The sequence below is a fragment of the Fusarium poae genome, chromosome 1 (assembly GCF_019609905.1).
Source record: "Fusarium poae strain DAOMC 252244 chromosome 1, whole genome shotgun sequence".
In the NCBI taxonomy this organism is placed as follows: domain Eukaryota; kingdom Fungi; phylum Ascomycota; class Sordariomycetes; order Hypocreales; family Nectriaceae; genus Fusarium; species Fusarium poae.
In genome coordinates this window covers 4,442,090-4,457,296 of record NC_058399.1, presented here as the reverse complement: position 1 = coordinate 4,457,296, position 15,207 = coordinate 4,442,090, and the positions used below count along the sequence as shown (strand labels likewise).

At 52.1% G+C, this 15,207-nt stretch overlaps 1 protein-coding gene across 1 annotated transcript; it reads left to right on the top strand.

Annotated features, from left to right (window-relative positions):
* Positions 1 to 5,185: 5,185 nt before the first annotated feature.
* Positions 5,186 to 15,085, top strand: FPOAC1_001439 (uncharacterized protein; the record flags this gene model as incomplete). Its single annotated transcript, XM_044846043.1, has 3 exons — positions 5,186 to 6,332; positions 6,621 to 6,662; positions 6,831 to 15,085. The coding sequence occupies 3 exons, from the start codon at positions 5,186 to 5,188 to the stop codon at positions 15,083 to 15,085; spliced, it is 9,444 nt and encodes a 3,147-aa protein (XP_044711959.1).
* Positions 15,086 to 15,207: the final 122 nt, after the last annotated feature.

The following is a 15,207-nucleotide window of genomic DNA, read 5'->3' as shown; positions in this document are numbered from 1 at the left end:
AAAATACGAATGATAAACGGTTTAATTAACTTGGTCAATAAAGTCGATTAACCATGCGCTAAACCTTTTATCACTCACTCATCCAGGTATTTGGAATACCTTGATACTCTTATTGTTCACTTTTATCACTGACGTGCCTACTATTATGGATGCAATTCCAGTTCGCGACGGCCACAGTTACATTCGCAGTCGCATTCGTAGTTACAGTCCCCTCAGCTATGGAGGCCCGGAGGTTATCTATCGCCAGGTCGAGTCGCTTGTCCGGCCCATCAGGGCTGCCTGGGAGATTCCGAGACCTGCGGAACCACCTGCCAGAACAAGAGAGCGTGCTCCGAAAATGAGGAGGCCAAGACAAAGGAACTGACTGGTTGCCGTTGAAGAAGTTATGAGCACGGCTGTTGCCATCCGATGTACCTTAGCAGTTGTGTTGTAGCGAGTTTATCAATTAATTCCCAAGGAAACTATGAGCTTGGACAAACAGAGACAGTCTTTCTTTCTTTGCGTTTGAAAATTGACCAGAGTCGCATTCATCTCTCCTCGAAAATTCAAATCTCGAGGCTAAAAAGATCTGCTTCACTTGTGAACAAATAAAGCTAATTAATGGTCGGCGTCAGTTTTCATATCCGAGACCAACCCCACGGCCCGATCCGGTAGGTGTCCGAGTGAGTGAAGTTGCATCTGTCACTCAGTTTACTTATATGGCAAGGGCATTATTATATAAGGTTACTCTAAGAGCCCTATTTTTCGTGACGAGGTTGTGTTTTTCGATATATGACTTCGAAAAACACCCACATCAAATGGTAAGGGCATTCATTACAAAGCTAGGTAGTGTAGACTAGCAAAGCCGTGATGGAGATGCGGCCCGCCTTGCAGGTTGCAGGCCTTGGAACAGGTAAACTGGCATTCTTTGCATTATACCGGCAGTCAAGGGCCAAGTCTAAGACAATCTCCTAGGTTGCGGCAGGTTAAAGTGCAGGGCTATCTCGGTCAACTTGCCTGCAGCTACCATAGTCAGGAACAGTGATCTACGGACAAGGCTCGCATTAGATAAAATCACATCAGTCGCCTATGCATGGCATGGCATGGCATGGCAGTGTCTCCGGTCATGACTGACTTGCTGCGGTTATCGGGGTAACAGGAACTAATTATCGACCCTCAGTATGAGTCGTTCGCCGATCGCCGACTTCGCTATTGCTCATCTTGGGTAGAAATCCTCACGCAACTACCGTTGCACGATACTCGCCCTTTTCTTGCTCTGATTCTTAGGTCTGACCGCCATGGGGGCGTTGGGCTGGATGAACGAACGATTCTCTCCCTCGCTGCTTGCTGCGGATACATGAAATGTTTATTACCTACCAGTTGTATATACTAGATAGACCTTTGGCGTATGTCCGGTATATGTGTGTACGCATGTATGTGCATAAAAGCGGCCCCATCAAGTCGTTCAGCGGCCCACGTACGTACACGTTGCTGGTGTCGTCGTCAGTCCTGGTTCATCCGAAGCAGGTGGCATCGACTGCATTGAATTTGCGGGCTTTTTTTGAACGAGGTTTCGGCGCATGGCAATGTAAGTGCGGGAAGATGGAGGCGGTGAGAGTTTTGGCGATGCCTATTCGAGTCAAGACCTGGAATGATGCACAGAGCTAAGGCGCAGGGTCTTGAAGGGTTGGAGGGTCATCGGCAGAGTTTGAAGTGAGTCGACAAGGTCCAGCGAGTTTTTTTGCCCATTAAGTCGTACCAAAACTTACTTCTAGGAATCGATGTGGTTAGCTCGTTACAATTATCTGCCCCAATAGTTGGGAATGCAATAAGAGAAGAGTTGATGTTGTGTGTATTGAGGTTCTTACCTTAGTACCTAGAGGTAGGTAGAGAGGTAGGTATCTAGGTACTAATGTACTTATGGTGAAAGGGTGTCCCCGGGGTGGTGTAGCAAACACCTTAGCACAGGGCGTGTGGTTACTGCTGATCCAAGTATAGAGTACGTTGTTTACATACTATGTGGTGCGTTCCATGCTGCGACTTTAAACACCTGGCGGTCTTTTTGTCCAACTCTAGCCTCCTTCGGGCCATTCCATACCCGCTCCCCTAATTGCCATTGTGCAGAACCTAGTGATCTCTACAATCACATGGTTCTTAGTTTTAGTGGTCGTTATGGGAACCAAATGTCATAACAAGTTCTATGTGCTATGTAGGAAAGTTACGCAAGGCTGAGATATGGCATCAAACCCGGAAGACGTGGGGGACGGGAACGGGAACGAATCGTTCGTTTTACCAGGACATTCTCGAAAGCTGAGAGAGAACTTGCCTTACCCTCCCGTATTAGCAGCAAAAAGAAGGGTGCAGCAGAGTACCCTTCTGCATGTGCTTCACAGTGGTACCTAACTAGAGCTCAGCATAACAGCATGTAGAGAAACCCCGAGTTGTGCTAGTGAGACACATCGTGGTGCCCCTCGCCTTCACCCTCGCCTTCACCCTCTAGCCTCGAGTCGAGGTAATGCACAAAAGAAGAAAATCTCACACCTTGTCTCAGAGTCGAGGTTGGCATTTGCCTGCCGTGGTACAGCCAGACAACCCTTGTGATGTCACGGGGATCGCACCACCGGATCATCGTCTACTGCAGCCATGAGGCGGAATGGATAGTGCAATACTGGATACTGGATCACTCTCTGTACGAAAACTTATGAGTCGTATATCTTCTCCCTATTGCTTCACTGTAAGAATTGGGCGCGCATAGCGGATGGCTTAGGCATTGCGACCTTCTAGCCTTCCTATGCTTCCATTAGTGGGATGCGCATGTGAGATTCAGGGTGGCTGGGCTCGATACTCCATTGGGCTTCACCAACACGTACCTTGAAGGGATCTGATCCAACCACGCGCTCACGCTGCGGCCTGACCTTGCAGACCTGTATCAATACCAACGGGCTTTTGTGTGGTTGGCTGGATTGAACTGGATCGGGTGGATCGTACGTGCATGTGCAACAACACGATAGATGATGGATGGTGTTTATTATATACTTTGCAGAGTACAGTATATGCGAGGAAAACAGTTGTATTGAGAGATTTCAAACTCGAGATAGAGGTTGAGACCACGGGTAAGTGAGTGAGTGACCTAAAATAAGGTCGAGATTTAAAAGTATGTCCCTCTTCAAGCGATGCGGGTTCTCGAGGGAGTTGTGAGAGGGTGTGGGGGACTCTATAGAGAGGGTGCACATTTGTTATGGATCGTGTGGTCTGGTGATATTGAGTGATAGTGATATGGAACGACGACCAGGCAATATTGGCGTTTGCAGTATAAATCAAATTGTCTGTTATGTGTATCCGCGCATGTTCATTTCAGCCCATCTAGGCATGGGCAACCTAAAAATTCTGCAAAGTTCTTACAGTAGTGCGTGCCCTTTCTAAATCCTCTGGTTCTGGCTTGCATCTGGTGGCGGCGATATTGGTAGATTCCATGGCACTTCGTTAGGTTGGCTTCAACGTGCAATGGACAACTGCCAACCTAGAGGGCACGTCCCCCTGCATTGATACATTGTAGCGTACTCACTCCCGCTGTACGGCCATTAGCTACCACCTAGGTATGGATATGGATCCTGCGTTGCTCCCGCGTTTGCCCGCCCGCCTTTTGCCTGACTGGTAAACTGAATGCTTGTTAATGGGGCTGTTCCCTGTCAATTCCATCGACTCACTCTACATATTAACCAGTCGCCTTGAAGCATTAACAAGTACAACATCTGAGCAATTCGCCTGCCTGACGATCCAAAGGAGCAAATCTAGCGTCATTGGCTCCCCCAGCTTGGCCATTCCATTGTCTTGGCCTGAAGTGTCCAAACAGAAGGGAAGGTTAGTACCTAGGTAGGTACACAAAAGGCACTGTACTTGTTATCCATATGCGTGTGTTTTTCCCTTCTCTCGTCCAATTGCCATTGCAAATCATTCACTTCCTCATCACCGTGAATTCTCTCTCTCACCCTCCTTTCCTTTCATTTTACACTGAATCTTGTCTGTGTATTTAGCCTTGCCTAGTGCGGCTTCTGGTCGAGTATTTTGAGCTGAAGCTTATTTATTTTACGCAGCGCGCAGCTCAAGGACAAGACCCAACGACGATTCATCCAACGACTGGGGGTGGTTGGTGAAAAAGTGACAGGATAAGGACAGGACAGTCGGTCACCCAGGGTTTCAATCAATTACCCCATGAGCTATCTTTCGACTACGCTCCTTTGAACCTACAACGTCTCGATCCTTCTTCGTCTTTCAACGAAACAACTTTTTTTTGCCCTCTTCACTTCTCTGCTAGCGCGTCATATCGTCACTTCCCCCAACAAGACCGACCATAACTTCCATCCTCACAACGACGTCGCATTTGATACCCTTGGAACAAACAAGACCCCTCACCTTTCGTTTTCAATACTGCTCCTGTTACTACTTACACGAAATATCTCACAATATCACCAATCCGTCTGATACCGAATCTTAGCCACCTTCAGCACAGTATTGGCTCATCACTTTGGCGCCCAGGCTCACTCATCGATACCTTGTCGCCTCTGGTCCTCGCTTGTTTTCAAGTCATAGCTTCCATGTGTGTGACGTCGCTCTGTCTTCGCACGAGCTTCGTCTTCCACAATGGCCACAGCCTATATTCTGGCGTCCACAGACAGTTGGACAAGAAGCGCGATTGGTTTGCCAACCACGAGGTGCCAGTCAAATGCGCCGGTTGAATATTCTCTACGATGCCGATTGAGTCTTGTTGCTCGTGCTTGGGTCGTACAAACATTACAACAAAATGTATGTTATACTGTCATCCGACATATCACGAAGCTGCAATTTACATGTCGTCGTTGTTTTTTATTTTCTTTCGTCACTATTCTCCCATGTTTCTGAGCAAAAAGCTTAGCAAGTTTAATGGGTGGCGTTCAACGGCCGGCCCCTCGATCGGCGCCGGCCCCAGCTTTGAGGGGAAACCTGCTGCCACCCATTCCTGTCAAGTGATCTTGCTCCGGAATCGTAACACATCTGAAAGTTTGTCCATCAATCTGTTTTATCTAACGTCATTTATTTTTCTTAGGCTTATTCTTCATTGCCACATCGCAAAGTGGCCGAGAGGCCATTGATTATCCCAGATCATTCTCCACGATGGTATCGGCGCTTACCTAAATCCTGCGACGCCCCTATTCCAACAGACACCACAATGCCTACCAATGGCACCGGCCGTAACGCCAATAGGCGGCTTCCATCGTGGCTCACTTCATCTCCTTTGCCGCCTTCAGATGCCCAGAAAGAGCGTCGCCAACCAAACGACAAAATCCTCAGCGATCCCGCTTCCGACATTCTCATCGACTTCAATTCGAGCGAAGGATTTCACGAAGCAGCGAAGAAGAGCAAGAAGGCAAAGGCTCCGACCGCTCCTCCTCCGCCGCCGCCACCCCCTGCTGCTCCCCCGGCAGATGACGGCCAAAAGGATGATATGAATGGGAATGGCGGAGGAGCAAGCGGAGGCAGTGCCGCGGGCGGCGCAGGTGATGGCAATGACAGTAACGGTGGAAGCGCACCACCGAAACCTCCTACGACTTTCGATAATATCAGCCTCGGAGCGAGCAAATTGGATCTCGGACTCAGCCCCCCAGAAAACAAGAGCATATCTAGCTGGGGCGCAAAATTGGGATTCGGTGGTGGTGGATGGGGTTGGGGAGGGGGATCGAAGAACGAACCACAACCAGCACCAGCGCCGCCGCCGCCAGAACCGAAGGACGAAGACAATCCTTGGGACAAACCGAAGGGCAGTACAGGCAACTTAGGGATGAAAGACGACGATGATGCTTGGGGATTCGGAACCAAAAAGGACAAGAAACCATCAGCGCTATGGGGTGCCGAGCCCGAGGAGGAACCTAAAGATGCTGGCGATCCTTGGGGCTGGGGTAACCAAAAGAAGAAGGGGAAGCCCGGTGGAATCTTGGAGGAACTTGCCCTCGACACAGAACCCGAAGGCCCCCCTGGTGGAAAGAAGGATATATGGGACACTTGGGGAATATCTAAAAAAGATCGGGCGAAGAAGAAAGGCATCATGGAGGAGGTTGCTTTGGCGGCTGCCCCAGATCCCCCCTCAATGGACGACCAATGGGGTAGTGGTTGGTCTGGCAAGAATGACAAATCGCCACAGAATTCCCTCTGGGGAGCCCAGGACCCAATACCTGCAGCTCCTGATCCTCCATCATTTGAGGATAAGGATGGTGATGACTTTTGGAGCACTTTTGGCTCAGGCAAAGCAAAACCTGTGGAAGATAACCCGGGTGGATGGGGTTCGTGGGGAATCAGTAAGACAGGTGAGGATATAACAAGTGAGTCAAATTTCTATAACGCTCATCGAATCCCAGAGCCGCCTAAGATAGAAGACGACGGTCGGGATCTTTGGGGAACAGGTAAGAAAAAGAAGAAAGCTGGCGACTTGATTCAATTAGAAGATGAGATTCCTCCCCCAGCCCCAGATCCCGTCGAGGCTGTTGGTACCAACGACTTCCTCGATTCTTGGGGGTTTGGCAAAAAACCCAAGAAACCGGCCGCCGACCCGTTCGATTTTAAAACTTCCGACGCCAATGATCCTAACCATGCTTTTTGGGGTTCAATAGACACGAAGCCTGGCGCACACGATTTCCTTATCGATACCACCGGTAAGATAATCTATGATGATGTGGAAGTAGATGGGAAGTCAAAGTTTCACGATTGAGATGACAACTGGGACTGTGCCAACGTCTGATCGGTGCCTTGACTAACCTTTTGTCTCCAACATCAACGCTCCCATCTGTTGAGCATTACTGAATAAATACGCCAATTATTAGACCCGGAGCAAGCCGCCCGAGAAGCTGAAGACGCTGAAGCTGCACGCGAAGATGAGGAAATTGCGAGTCTTGCAGAAAAGAAGGCTAAAAGAGGAGGGAGACTTCTCAAGTCAGATCGCGAACGACTTACGTTGCTCGAAGACAATGCTGCTAGAAGAGCTGAAGCTCGGGCAGCCCGGGAAGCTGAAGCGGCTGCCGCTGCTGAGGCCGCCCAAGCAGAAGCGCAAGCAGTGGCCGACGCCCAGGCAGCTGCAGATGCCGAAGCTGCTGCTTTGCAAGCCGCAGAAGATGCTGAGGCAGCTAAGGAAAATGAAGAAATTGCGCTATTGCTAGCGAAAAAACAGAAACGAGGGGGGAAGTTGCTGAAAAAGGACCAGGAGCGCCTGACTCTGCTTGAAGGTAATGTTCGTCGAAGAGCTGAAGCTCAGGCTGCTCGTGAGGCTGCTGCTGCTGCCGCTGCCGATGCGGCGGCAGTCGAGGTTATTAACGACATTCCTCTCGACGAGGCACCCCCCCCTGAGTGTTTTGAACCAGACGCAGCTGCACAAGCAGCTACAGAAGCAGAAGCAGCACTGGCCTCTGAAACAGCACAGGAAGAGGCTGAAATAGAGAGCCTCAAGTCAAAGAAGGCCAAGAAAGGCAAGCTAATAAAGAAGGACCAAGAACGACTTAATATTCTTATAGATAACGCAGCAAAGCGAGCCGAACAAGCAGCAGCCAAAGAGGCAGAGGAACAGGCAGCCAAGGACGCTGAGGATGCCGCCGCCGCCGCCGCCATAGAGGCTGCTGAAGCCGAATCAGCAGCTCAAGCTGCAGCCGAGGCCGAAGAAGCAGCCAAGGAAGAGGAAGAAATGGCTGCTCTGAAAGCCAAAAAGGCTAAAAAGGTGAAGCTCACTAAAGTTGAAACAGCTCGCTTAATGGCTCTGGTCGGGAGCTCGGTCAAACGTGCCCAAGCAAAGTCTGCTAAAGAGGCTGAAGAAGCTGCTGCGGCACAGGCTGTCCGTGAAGCCGAGGAGTCTGCAATCCGTGAGGCTGAGGAGAAGGCTGCTCGTGAAGCTGAAGAAGCAGCCACCCGTGAGGCTGATGCGGCCATCGCTGCCGAAGAAGAGAAGGAGCTTGCAGCGTTAGATGCTTTAAAAACTAAGCGAGGTGGTAATTTGATTAAGAAGAAGGATGTAGATCGTTACAACGTCCTTACTCAAAGAGTCACCGAACGAGCAGCCAAGAACGCTGAAGCTGCTGCTACTGAGGTGCACGCAGAAGCAACCCCCGAAATCTCAGATGAACCAACCGGACCAGCCCCTGAGCCAGCCCCTGAAGATCCGCCAGTGGACGCTGATGCTGCACCTGCAGAACCAGAGCCTATACCAGGGCCAGATGCCACGGTCATCGCAGCGGAAGACGCAGAGTTGGCGAGTCTGGAGGCGAAGAAGGCGAAGAAGGGCAAGCTTGGCAAGAAAGACACAGATCGATATAACCTTCTCAGCGAAAATGCCCTTCAGCGACAGGCCGCCAAAGAAGCTGAGGAGACAGCTGCACGAGAGGCTGCTGAAGCGGAAGCTGCAGCTGCAGCTGCAGACAAGGCAGCAGCAGCACAAGTTACCGAAGCTGAAGCTTTAACAGCAAGCGAAGCTGAGGCTGTCCTTATCGCTGACGAAGAGGCAGAGCTAGCCACTCTTATTGCTAAAAAGGCTAAGAAAGGGAAGCTCATCAAGAAGGATCTGGAACGATTTAATATTCTGACGGAGAACGCCACACAACGACAAGCCTCGAGAGATGCAGAAGAGGCAGCTGTTGCCGCCGCCGCCGAAGCTGAGGCAGAGGCAGAGGCTGCTAAAGACGCAGAAGCTGCTGCTGCAGCAGAAGCCGCCGAAGCAGAAGCCTTAGCGGCTCGTGAAGCCGAGGCCATCGCTATTGCCGAAGAGGAAGCTGAGTTAGCTGCATTAACGACAAAGAAGGCCAAGAAGGGCAAGCTTATCAAGAGAGATGCTGAACGATTTGCAATCTTGACTGAAAATGCAGAACGGCGAGCTCAGGAAGCAGCAATAGTCACTGAACAGCCTGAAGATCCAACGACTATACCTGAAGTAGAAGCCGAGGAACCCCCCCCAGAACCTCCAGTGGATGAGTTACCTGTTGAAGGTGATGATCCTGATGCAAATGCTACTGCTATTGCTGAAGAAGAAAGTGAACTTGCTGCTTTGGTGGCTAAGAAAGAGAGAAAAGGCAAACTTGGGAAGAAGGATACTGACCGCTTTAATCTTCTTACTGCGAACGCAACCACTCGGGCAGAGAAAGCAGCCGAGGAGGAAGCAGCCGCACAGGCAGCCGAGGCCGCCGCTGCCGAAGCTGAAGAGGCAGCCGCCGCCGAGGCCGCTGCTATAGAGGAAGCCGCCGCTCGAGAGGCTGCAGAGGCGGAGGCTGCAGTTATTGCTGAGGAGGAAGCTGAGCTGGCTGCTCTGACCGCCAAGAAAAACAAGAAAGGCAAGCTTGGCAAGAAGGATAGCGATAGATTTGCTGTCCTTACTGAGAACGCTACCCAAAGAGCTGAGAAGGCTGCTGAAGCGGTCGAAGTTGAACCTGAACCCGAGCTTGAGCCTGAGCCTGAGCCTGAGCCTGAACCTGAACCTGAACCTGAGGAAGAGGCTCCTCCTGAAGTTGAGGACCCCCTTGTGGATGAGTTTGATGACGCTGCTGCTTCTGAAGCTGATGATGAAGAAGCCGCCATTGCTGCTGAGGCTGCTGCTATCGCTGCTACTATCGCCGCTGAGGAGGAGGAAGAGATGGAAGCTCTTATTGCCAAGAAAAATAAAAAGGGCAAACTAGGCAAGAAGGATAGCGACCGGCTGGCTATTCTGGCTGACAATGCTGCCCAGAGAGCTGAGAAGGCTGCTCAGGAAGAGGCTGCTGCTTTGGGCGAACTTGAAATCGTTGAAGACCCTCCCGCAGATATTGAAGAACCAGCCCCTGAATGTGCTCCAGAGGCATATCCAGAAGAGGAAGCGCCCCCCGAAGAACATGATGTTGCCGCTGCTGCTGAGGAACAAGAGTTGGCAGACTTAGATGCAAAGAAGGCAAGGAAAGGCAAGTTAGGTAGAAAGGATACCGACCGTTACAACGTCCTGACCGAAAATGCTACCAAACGGGCCGAGGAACAGGCTGCTGCGGAAGCTAACGAGATTGCTGCAACAGAGGCTGCTGCTGCTGCGGAAGCCGAAGAGATAGCTACAAGAGAAGCCGCAGAAGCCGGTGCAGCTATGGCTGCCGAGGAGGCTGAAAAGGAGGCTGCAAAAGCTGAAGCTGAAGCGGCAATCGCGCAAGAAGAAGAGGAGCTAGCTGCGCTTAAAGCTAAAAAGGAAAGGAAGGGCAAACTGGGACGCAAGGATACCGATCGCCTTAATGCTCTTATGGACAGTAAAGCCGCTAGAGATGCCCAGGCTTTTGAGGAGCAGGCAGCTAAAGAAGCCGAGGAGCAGGCAGCTCAAGAAGCTGAAGAAGCTGCTGCAAGAGAGGCTGCTGAAGCTGCAGAGGCTGAAGAGATAGCTTCAAGAGAGGCTGCTGAAGCCGAGAGTGCTGCTATTGCTGCCGAAGAAGAAGCTGAACTGGCTGCATTAACTGCTAAAAAGGCAAGAAAGGGCAAGCTGGGACGTAAAGATACGGAGCGATTTGATCAGCTAATATCAAATACTGCCCAACGAGCCGAAGAACAAGCTGCTCGCCAAGCTGAGGCTGTTGCCGAGGAGGTCACTACCGAAGAAATACCCCTAGAAGAACCCGAAGAACCAACTCCTGACGTCGAGGAACCTGTTGAAGAGGCTCCTGAAGATCTAGCTCCGGATATCGACGATGAAGCCGCTGCTATGGCTGCTGAAGAAGAGGCAGAGCTTGCGTCTCTTGAAGCAAAGAAGGCGCGCAAAGGAAGACTTGGGAACAAGGATACACAACGATTCAACTTTTTAACCGAGAATCTTGCGAAACGCGCCGAAGAGCAAGCCGCTAAGGAAGCTGAAGCCCAGGCAGCAGCAGAAGCTGAGGCTGCAGCTGAAGAGGCTGCAGCTGAAGATGCACTAGAAGATGCTGCCGAGGACGATGATGAAGATGCTGCTGCACGAGAGGCTGCCGAAGCTGAAGCCGCTGCTGTTGCAGAAGAAGAAGCCGAATTAGCTGCGCTTGTTGCTAAGAAGGCTAGAAAGGGCAAGCTTGGTAGAAAGGATACCGAGCGGTTTGATGTTCTGACTGAGAACGCAGCCAGGCGTGAGGAGGAGCAGGCTGCTAAGGAAGCTGAGGCCGAGGTGGAAGAACCAGCTCTTGAACAGACTGAAGATACTGCCGAACCCGAGCCTGAGGAGAATCTCGGCGATGAGGATGCTGCTGCAGAAGAAGCCGCCGAGGCAGAGGCACAAGCTATTGCTGCAGAGGAAGAAGCAGAGCTTGCTGCCTTGAACAAGAAAAAGGCAAAGAAGGGCAGGCTAGGCCGTTCAGATACAGAACGGTTCAATATCCTGATAGATAACGCAGCAAGACGTGTTGAGATGCAAGCAGCTAAGGAGGCAGCAGAGGCAGCAGAGGTAGCAGAGGAAGAGGATGACGAATTTGTCGATGCCGAAGATGGCGAGGATGAATTGGCTGAGGAGCATGAGCCTGAAGCTGAGGAAGCTGCTGAACTCGATGAAGAGGATGTCGCCGTCGCCGCCGCGGAGGCAGAGGCACAAGCAGCAGCTATTGCTGAAGAAGAGGCAGAGTTGGCATCGCTAAGTAAAAAGAAGATCAAGAAGGGCAAATTGGGTCGCAAAGACACGGAAAGGTTTCAGCTTTTGACAGACAATGCCGCTAGGCGTGCTGAGGAAGCAGCAGCCCGAGAAGCTGAAGAAGCTGCAGCGGCCGAAGTCGAACCAGACCCAGAAGCTGAAGCTGAAGCTGAAGCTGGACCGGAAGTTGAATCAGAAGCCGAGCCCGAAGTTGAGCCTGAGCCTGAGCTTGAAGCCGACCAAGAGCCTGAAGATGATTCAAATGAGATCGATGAAACCGAACAAGCCGCAATTGCTGAAGAAGAGGCAGAGCTAGCAGCGTTGATCAAGAAAAAGGCCAAGAAGGGTAAACTGGGTAGGAAAGATACTGAAAGATTTGAGATCTTGACAGAAAACGCTGCTAGACGCGAAGATGAGCGAGCTGCCAAAGAAGCTGCGGCGGCGGCTGCTGCCATTGCGGAAGCCGAACTCGAAGTTGCCGAAGGGGATCCTGAAGCTGATGCCATTGCAGAGGCCGACGAGCCTGCTAATGAGGAAGGGGGTGAGGATTTCGCTGAAGCTGAGGATGGCGAGGCGGCAGCTCGAGAAGCTGAAGAGGCCGCAATTGCCGATGCTGAAGAGGAGGAGTTGGAGTCCTTGAAAGCCAAGCGGGTAAGAAAAGGCAGGCTTGGCAGAAAGGATACAGAACGGTTCGCGGTCTTGGAAGAAAACGCGGCCCGTCGCGCTGAAGAACGTGCTGCTAAGGAAGCTGCTGCTGTGGAAGACGAAGACGATGAGCCTGCCGAAGACGACGAACCGGATGAAGATGAAGATGGAGTTGAAGAGGAGGAGGAGGAGGAGGAGGAGGAAGAAGACAATGCTGCCGTTGAGGAGGAAGAAGCAGCTAGAGAGGCAGAAGAAGCAGCAGCTAGAGAGGCAGAAGAAGCAGCAGCGAGAGAAGCAGAAGAAGCAGCCATTGCTGAGGCTGAAGAGGACGAGTTCGAGTCACTAAAAGCCAAAAGGGCCAGAAAAGGCAGATTAGGCAGAAAGGACACAGAGCGATTTGTTATACTGGAAGAGAACGCAGCTCGTCGTGCTGAGGAACGTGCTACTAGGGAGGCTGCCGCTGCTGCTGCCGCTGAGGCCGAGGCCGAAGTCAACGTGGATGAAGAAGAAGAGGAGGAGGAGGAGGAGGAGGAAGAGAAGGAGGACGGCGAAGAGGGAGAAGATGAAGACGGTGCCGTTGATGATGATGATGATGATGATGAAGAAGAAGAAGAAGAAGAAGAAGAAGCGGTTAGAGAAGCAGAAGAGGCTGCAGCTCGCGAGGCCGAAGAAGCTGCAGCAAGAGACGCTGAGGCTGCCGCTATTGCCGAGGCCGAGGAAGCAGAGCTTGATTCTCTTCGGTTCAAGAAGTCGAGAAAAGGCAGGCTGAGCAGAAAGGATACAGATCGACTTAAATTTCTCGAAGACAGCGCTGCAAAGAGGGCCGAAGAGCTTGCTGCAAAGGAGGCTGCCGCTACAGCAGAAGCCGAAGCCGACAAGGCACCTGAAGAGGAGGAAGACGATGAGGATGAAGATGAAGGTGAAGATGAAGATGAAGATGAAGAAGAAGACGCTGCTGAGAAGCCAACTGAAGTCGCAAATGACGACGTTGCTGAAGAGTCTGGCCAAGAAGAGGTTGAGGCTGCCCCTGAAGAAGTTGAAGCTGAAGCGCCTATGGACGATGAGATTGTTGAAGTCATTGACTTGTCGCCAAAGAAGGACAGAAGGAGCAGAAAGAGCAAATCCCGACGCGATGCTCCTCCGCCGCCACCAGTTCCAGATCCTCCATTGACGCCTCCGCCCGAGCCGAAGCAGTCTCGAAGACCAAAACTTGCCCGCGAAGGGGCGCCATGGGGCAAATGGGAAGCGACTCCGCGTGAAGAACCAGACGATTACTATCAGGAGAAGTATAGCAGGCACAGAAGGCGGGAGGAAAAGACATCATCGAAGGGGTCGTCGTCCGACAAAGTTGAGAAGAATTCTAGGCCGACTGCTCCATTCGGCAAACCGAATTTTTCACGCTCAGCTTCAACTCGCGAGAAAAGAGATGGTGTGAGCAGCAAGCGCCGTCATTCTGAAACCGCTCGTGGAATTGTTTCACCGCCCCCTGAAGAGATGCTTGTGCACGAAGAGCCAGGCAGTCGCCGCAAATCTCGTAAACCACGATCCCGTGAGGACGATGGTGCTATGATGTCCGGCGCTGCCCCTGTGCCAGAGAGATATGAGCGCCGCCACTCACACAAGACTCGATCGCGCGAAGACGACGATGTCATCATGGTTGATCCTGACCTCGCAAATGATAGACGCGAGCGCCGCCGGTCTCATAAGACACGATCCCGCGAAGACGAAGATATGGTTATGGCGGATGATATAATCACGCCTGGCTTGCGCGATCGTCGCCGCCGAGATAGAAGATCTCGGGATGAGGAGCCTGTTATGGTGGAACCCGACGTTCCCACTGACCATGCTCTGCCACGAGGTTCCAAGAAGGGCTTTGCTGGCCTCTTCAGTGGCCTGAGAACACCCAAAAACGAGCGCCCTGACCCTCTCCGACGTCGCAGTACATACGCGACAACTGACGATGAAGCCCTGCGCACTGCGAGAATGGATGGTGACGCAGTAATCGTCGATGCCGACCGAGAAGCAAGACGGGCTGCACGCAAAGCTAAACGAGCCGATCCTGAAGAAGAAGCGCGCAGGGCCAAGGACGAGGCGCGCCGAGAGCGACGTCGACAACGTGAGAAGGGGGCGGATACTCAAAGGCAGGATCAAGATGAACGCAGGGCCGAGCGTCGTGCTGCTCGACAACGTGGCGAAGAGGAAAGACGAGCCCAGGAGGAGCAGCAAGCAGATGAGGAACTGCAGCGAGCACAAGAAGCGAAGGAGGCCCAAAGATCAGAGCGTAGGCGCTTGCGCAGAGAACAAGAGGCTGCTGCTGCTGCAGAGCAAGAGGAACAAGAAGCACGTCGAGCCGCAAGACGCGAACGTCGGCGGCCTCGACCGGTCGGTCCATCCGAAGACGAGCATGAGCGTCGTCGTCGTCGAGAAGCCAAAAGAGCCGCTCGAGCTACTGATGAAGCTGAAGGTCATCAGCGAAGGCCACGACGACATGAGGAGATGCAGCAGCCAGCTTGGCCACATCTTGGAACCTCTTCGTGGGTTCAAGAGCACGTTGATGCACCGCCCCCGCCGGATCTTCCCCAAGCTGATGATGCCAGCGGAGGACAAGACGAGGACGACGAGATGGCACGACGTGAAGCTCGACGAGCTCAACACCGATCCAAATACTCCGACGAGACGCCAGATGAGGCTGAAGAAAGGCGAAAGCGACGTGCAAGGCGTGAAGAACGGGATCGAGGTGGTCGCCATCGCGACAGGCGATCTGAAGGCAGCGATGAACGACACCATACCCGCCGGCCGTCGAACGTTGTGGATACGGCCGCGGCTCCCCGCACGAGTTGGTGGAAGAAGATCAAGAGATGATGGACGATGGATGACGGTTGAACGAACAAACATTGCATGAGAGTCATTTTCGAGCGAGCGTGTTTCTATCTATTTATTTTGCTCTTTGTTAATAACACAACCACGTTATATGCGAAATATAA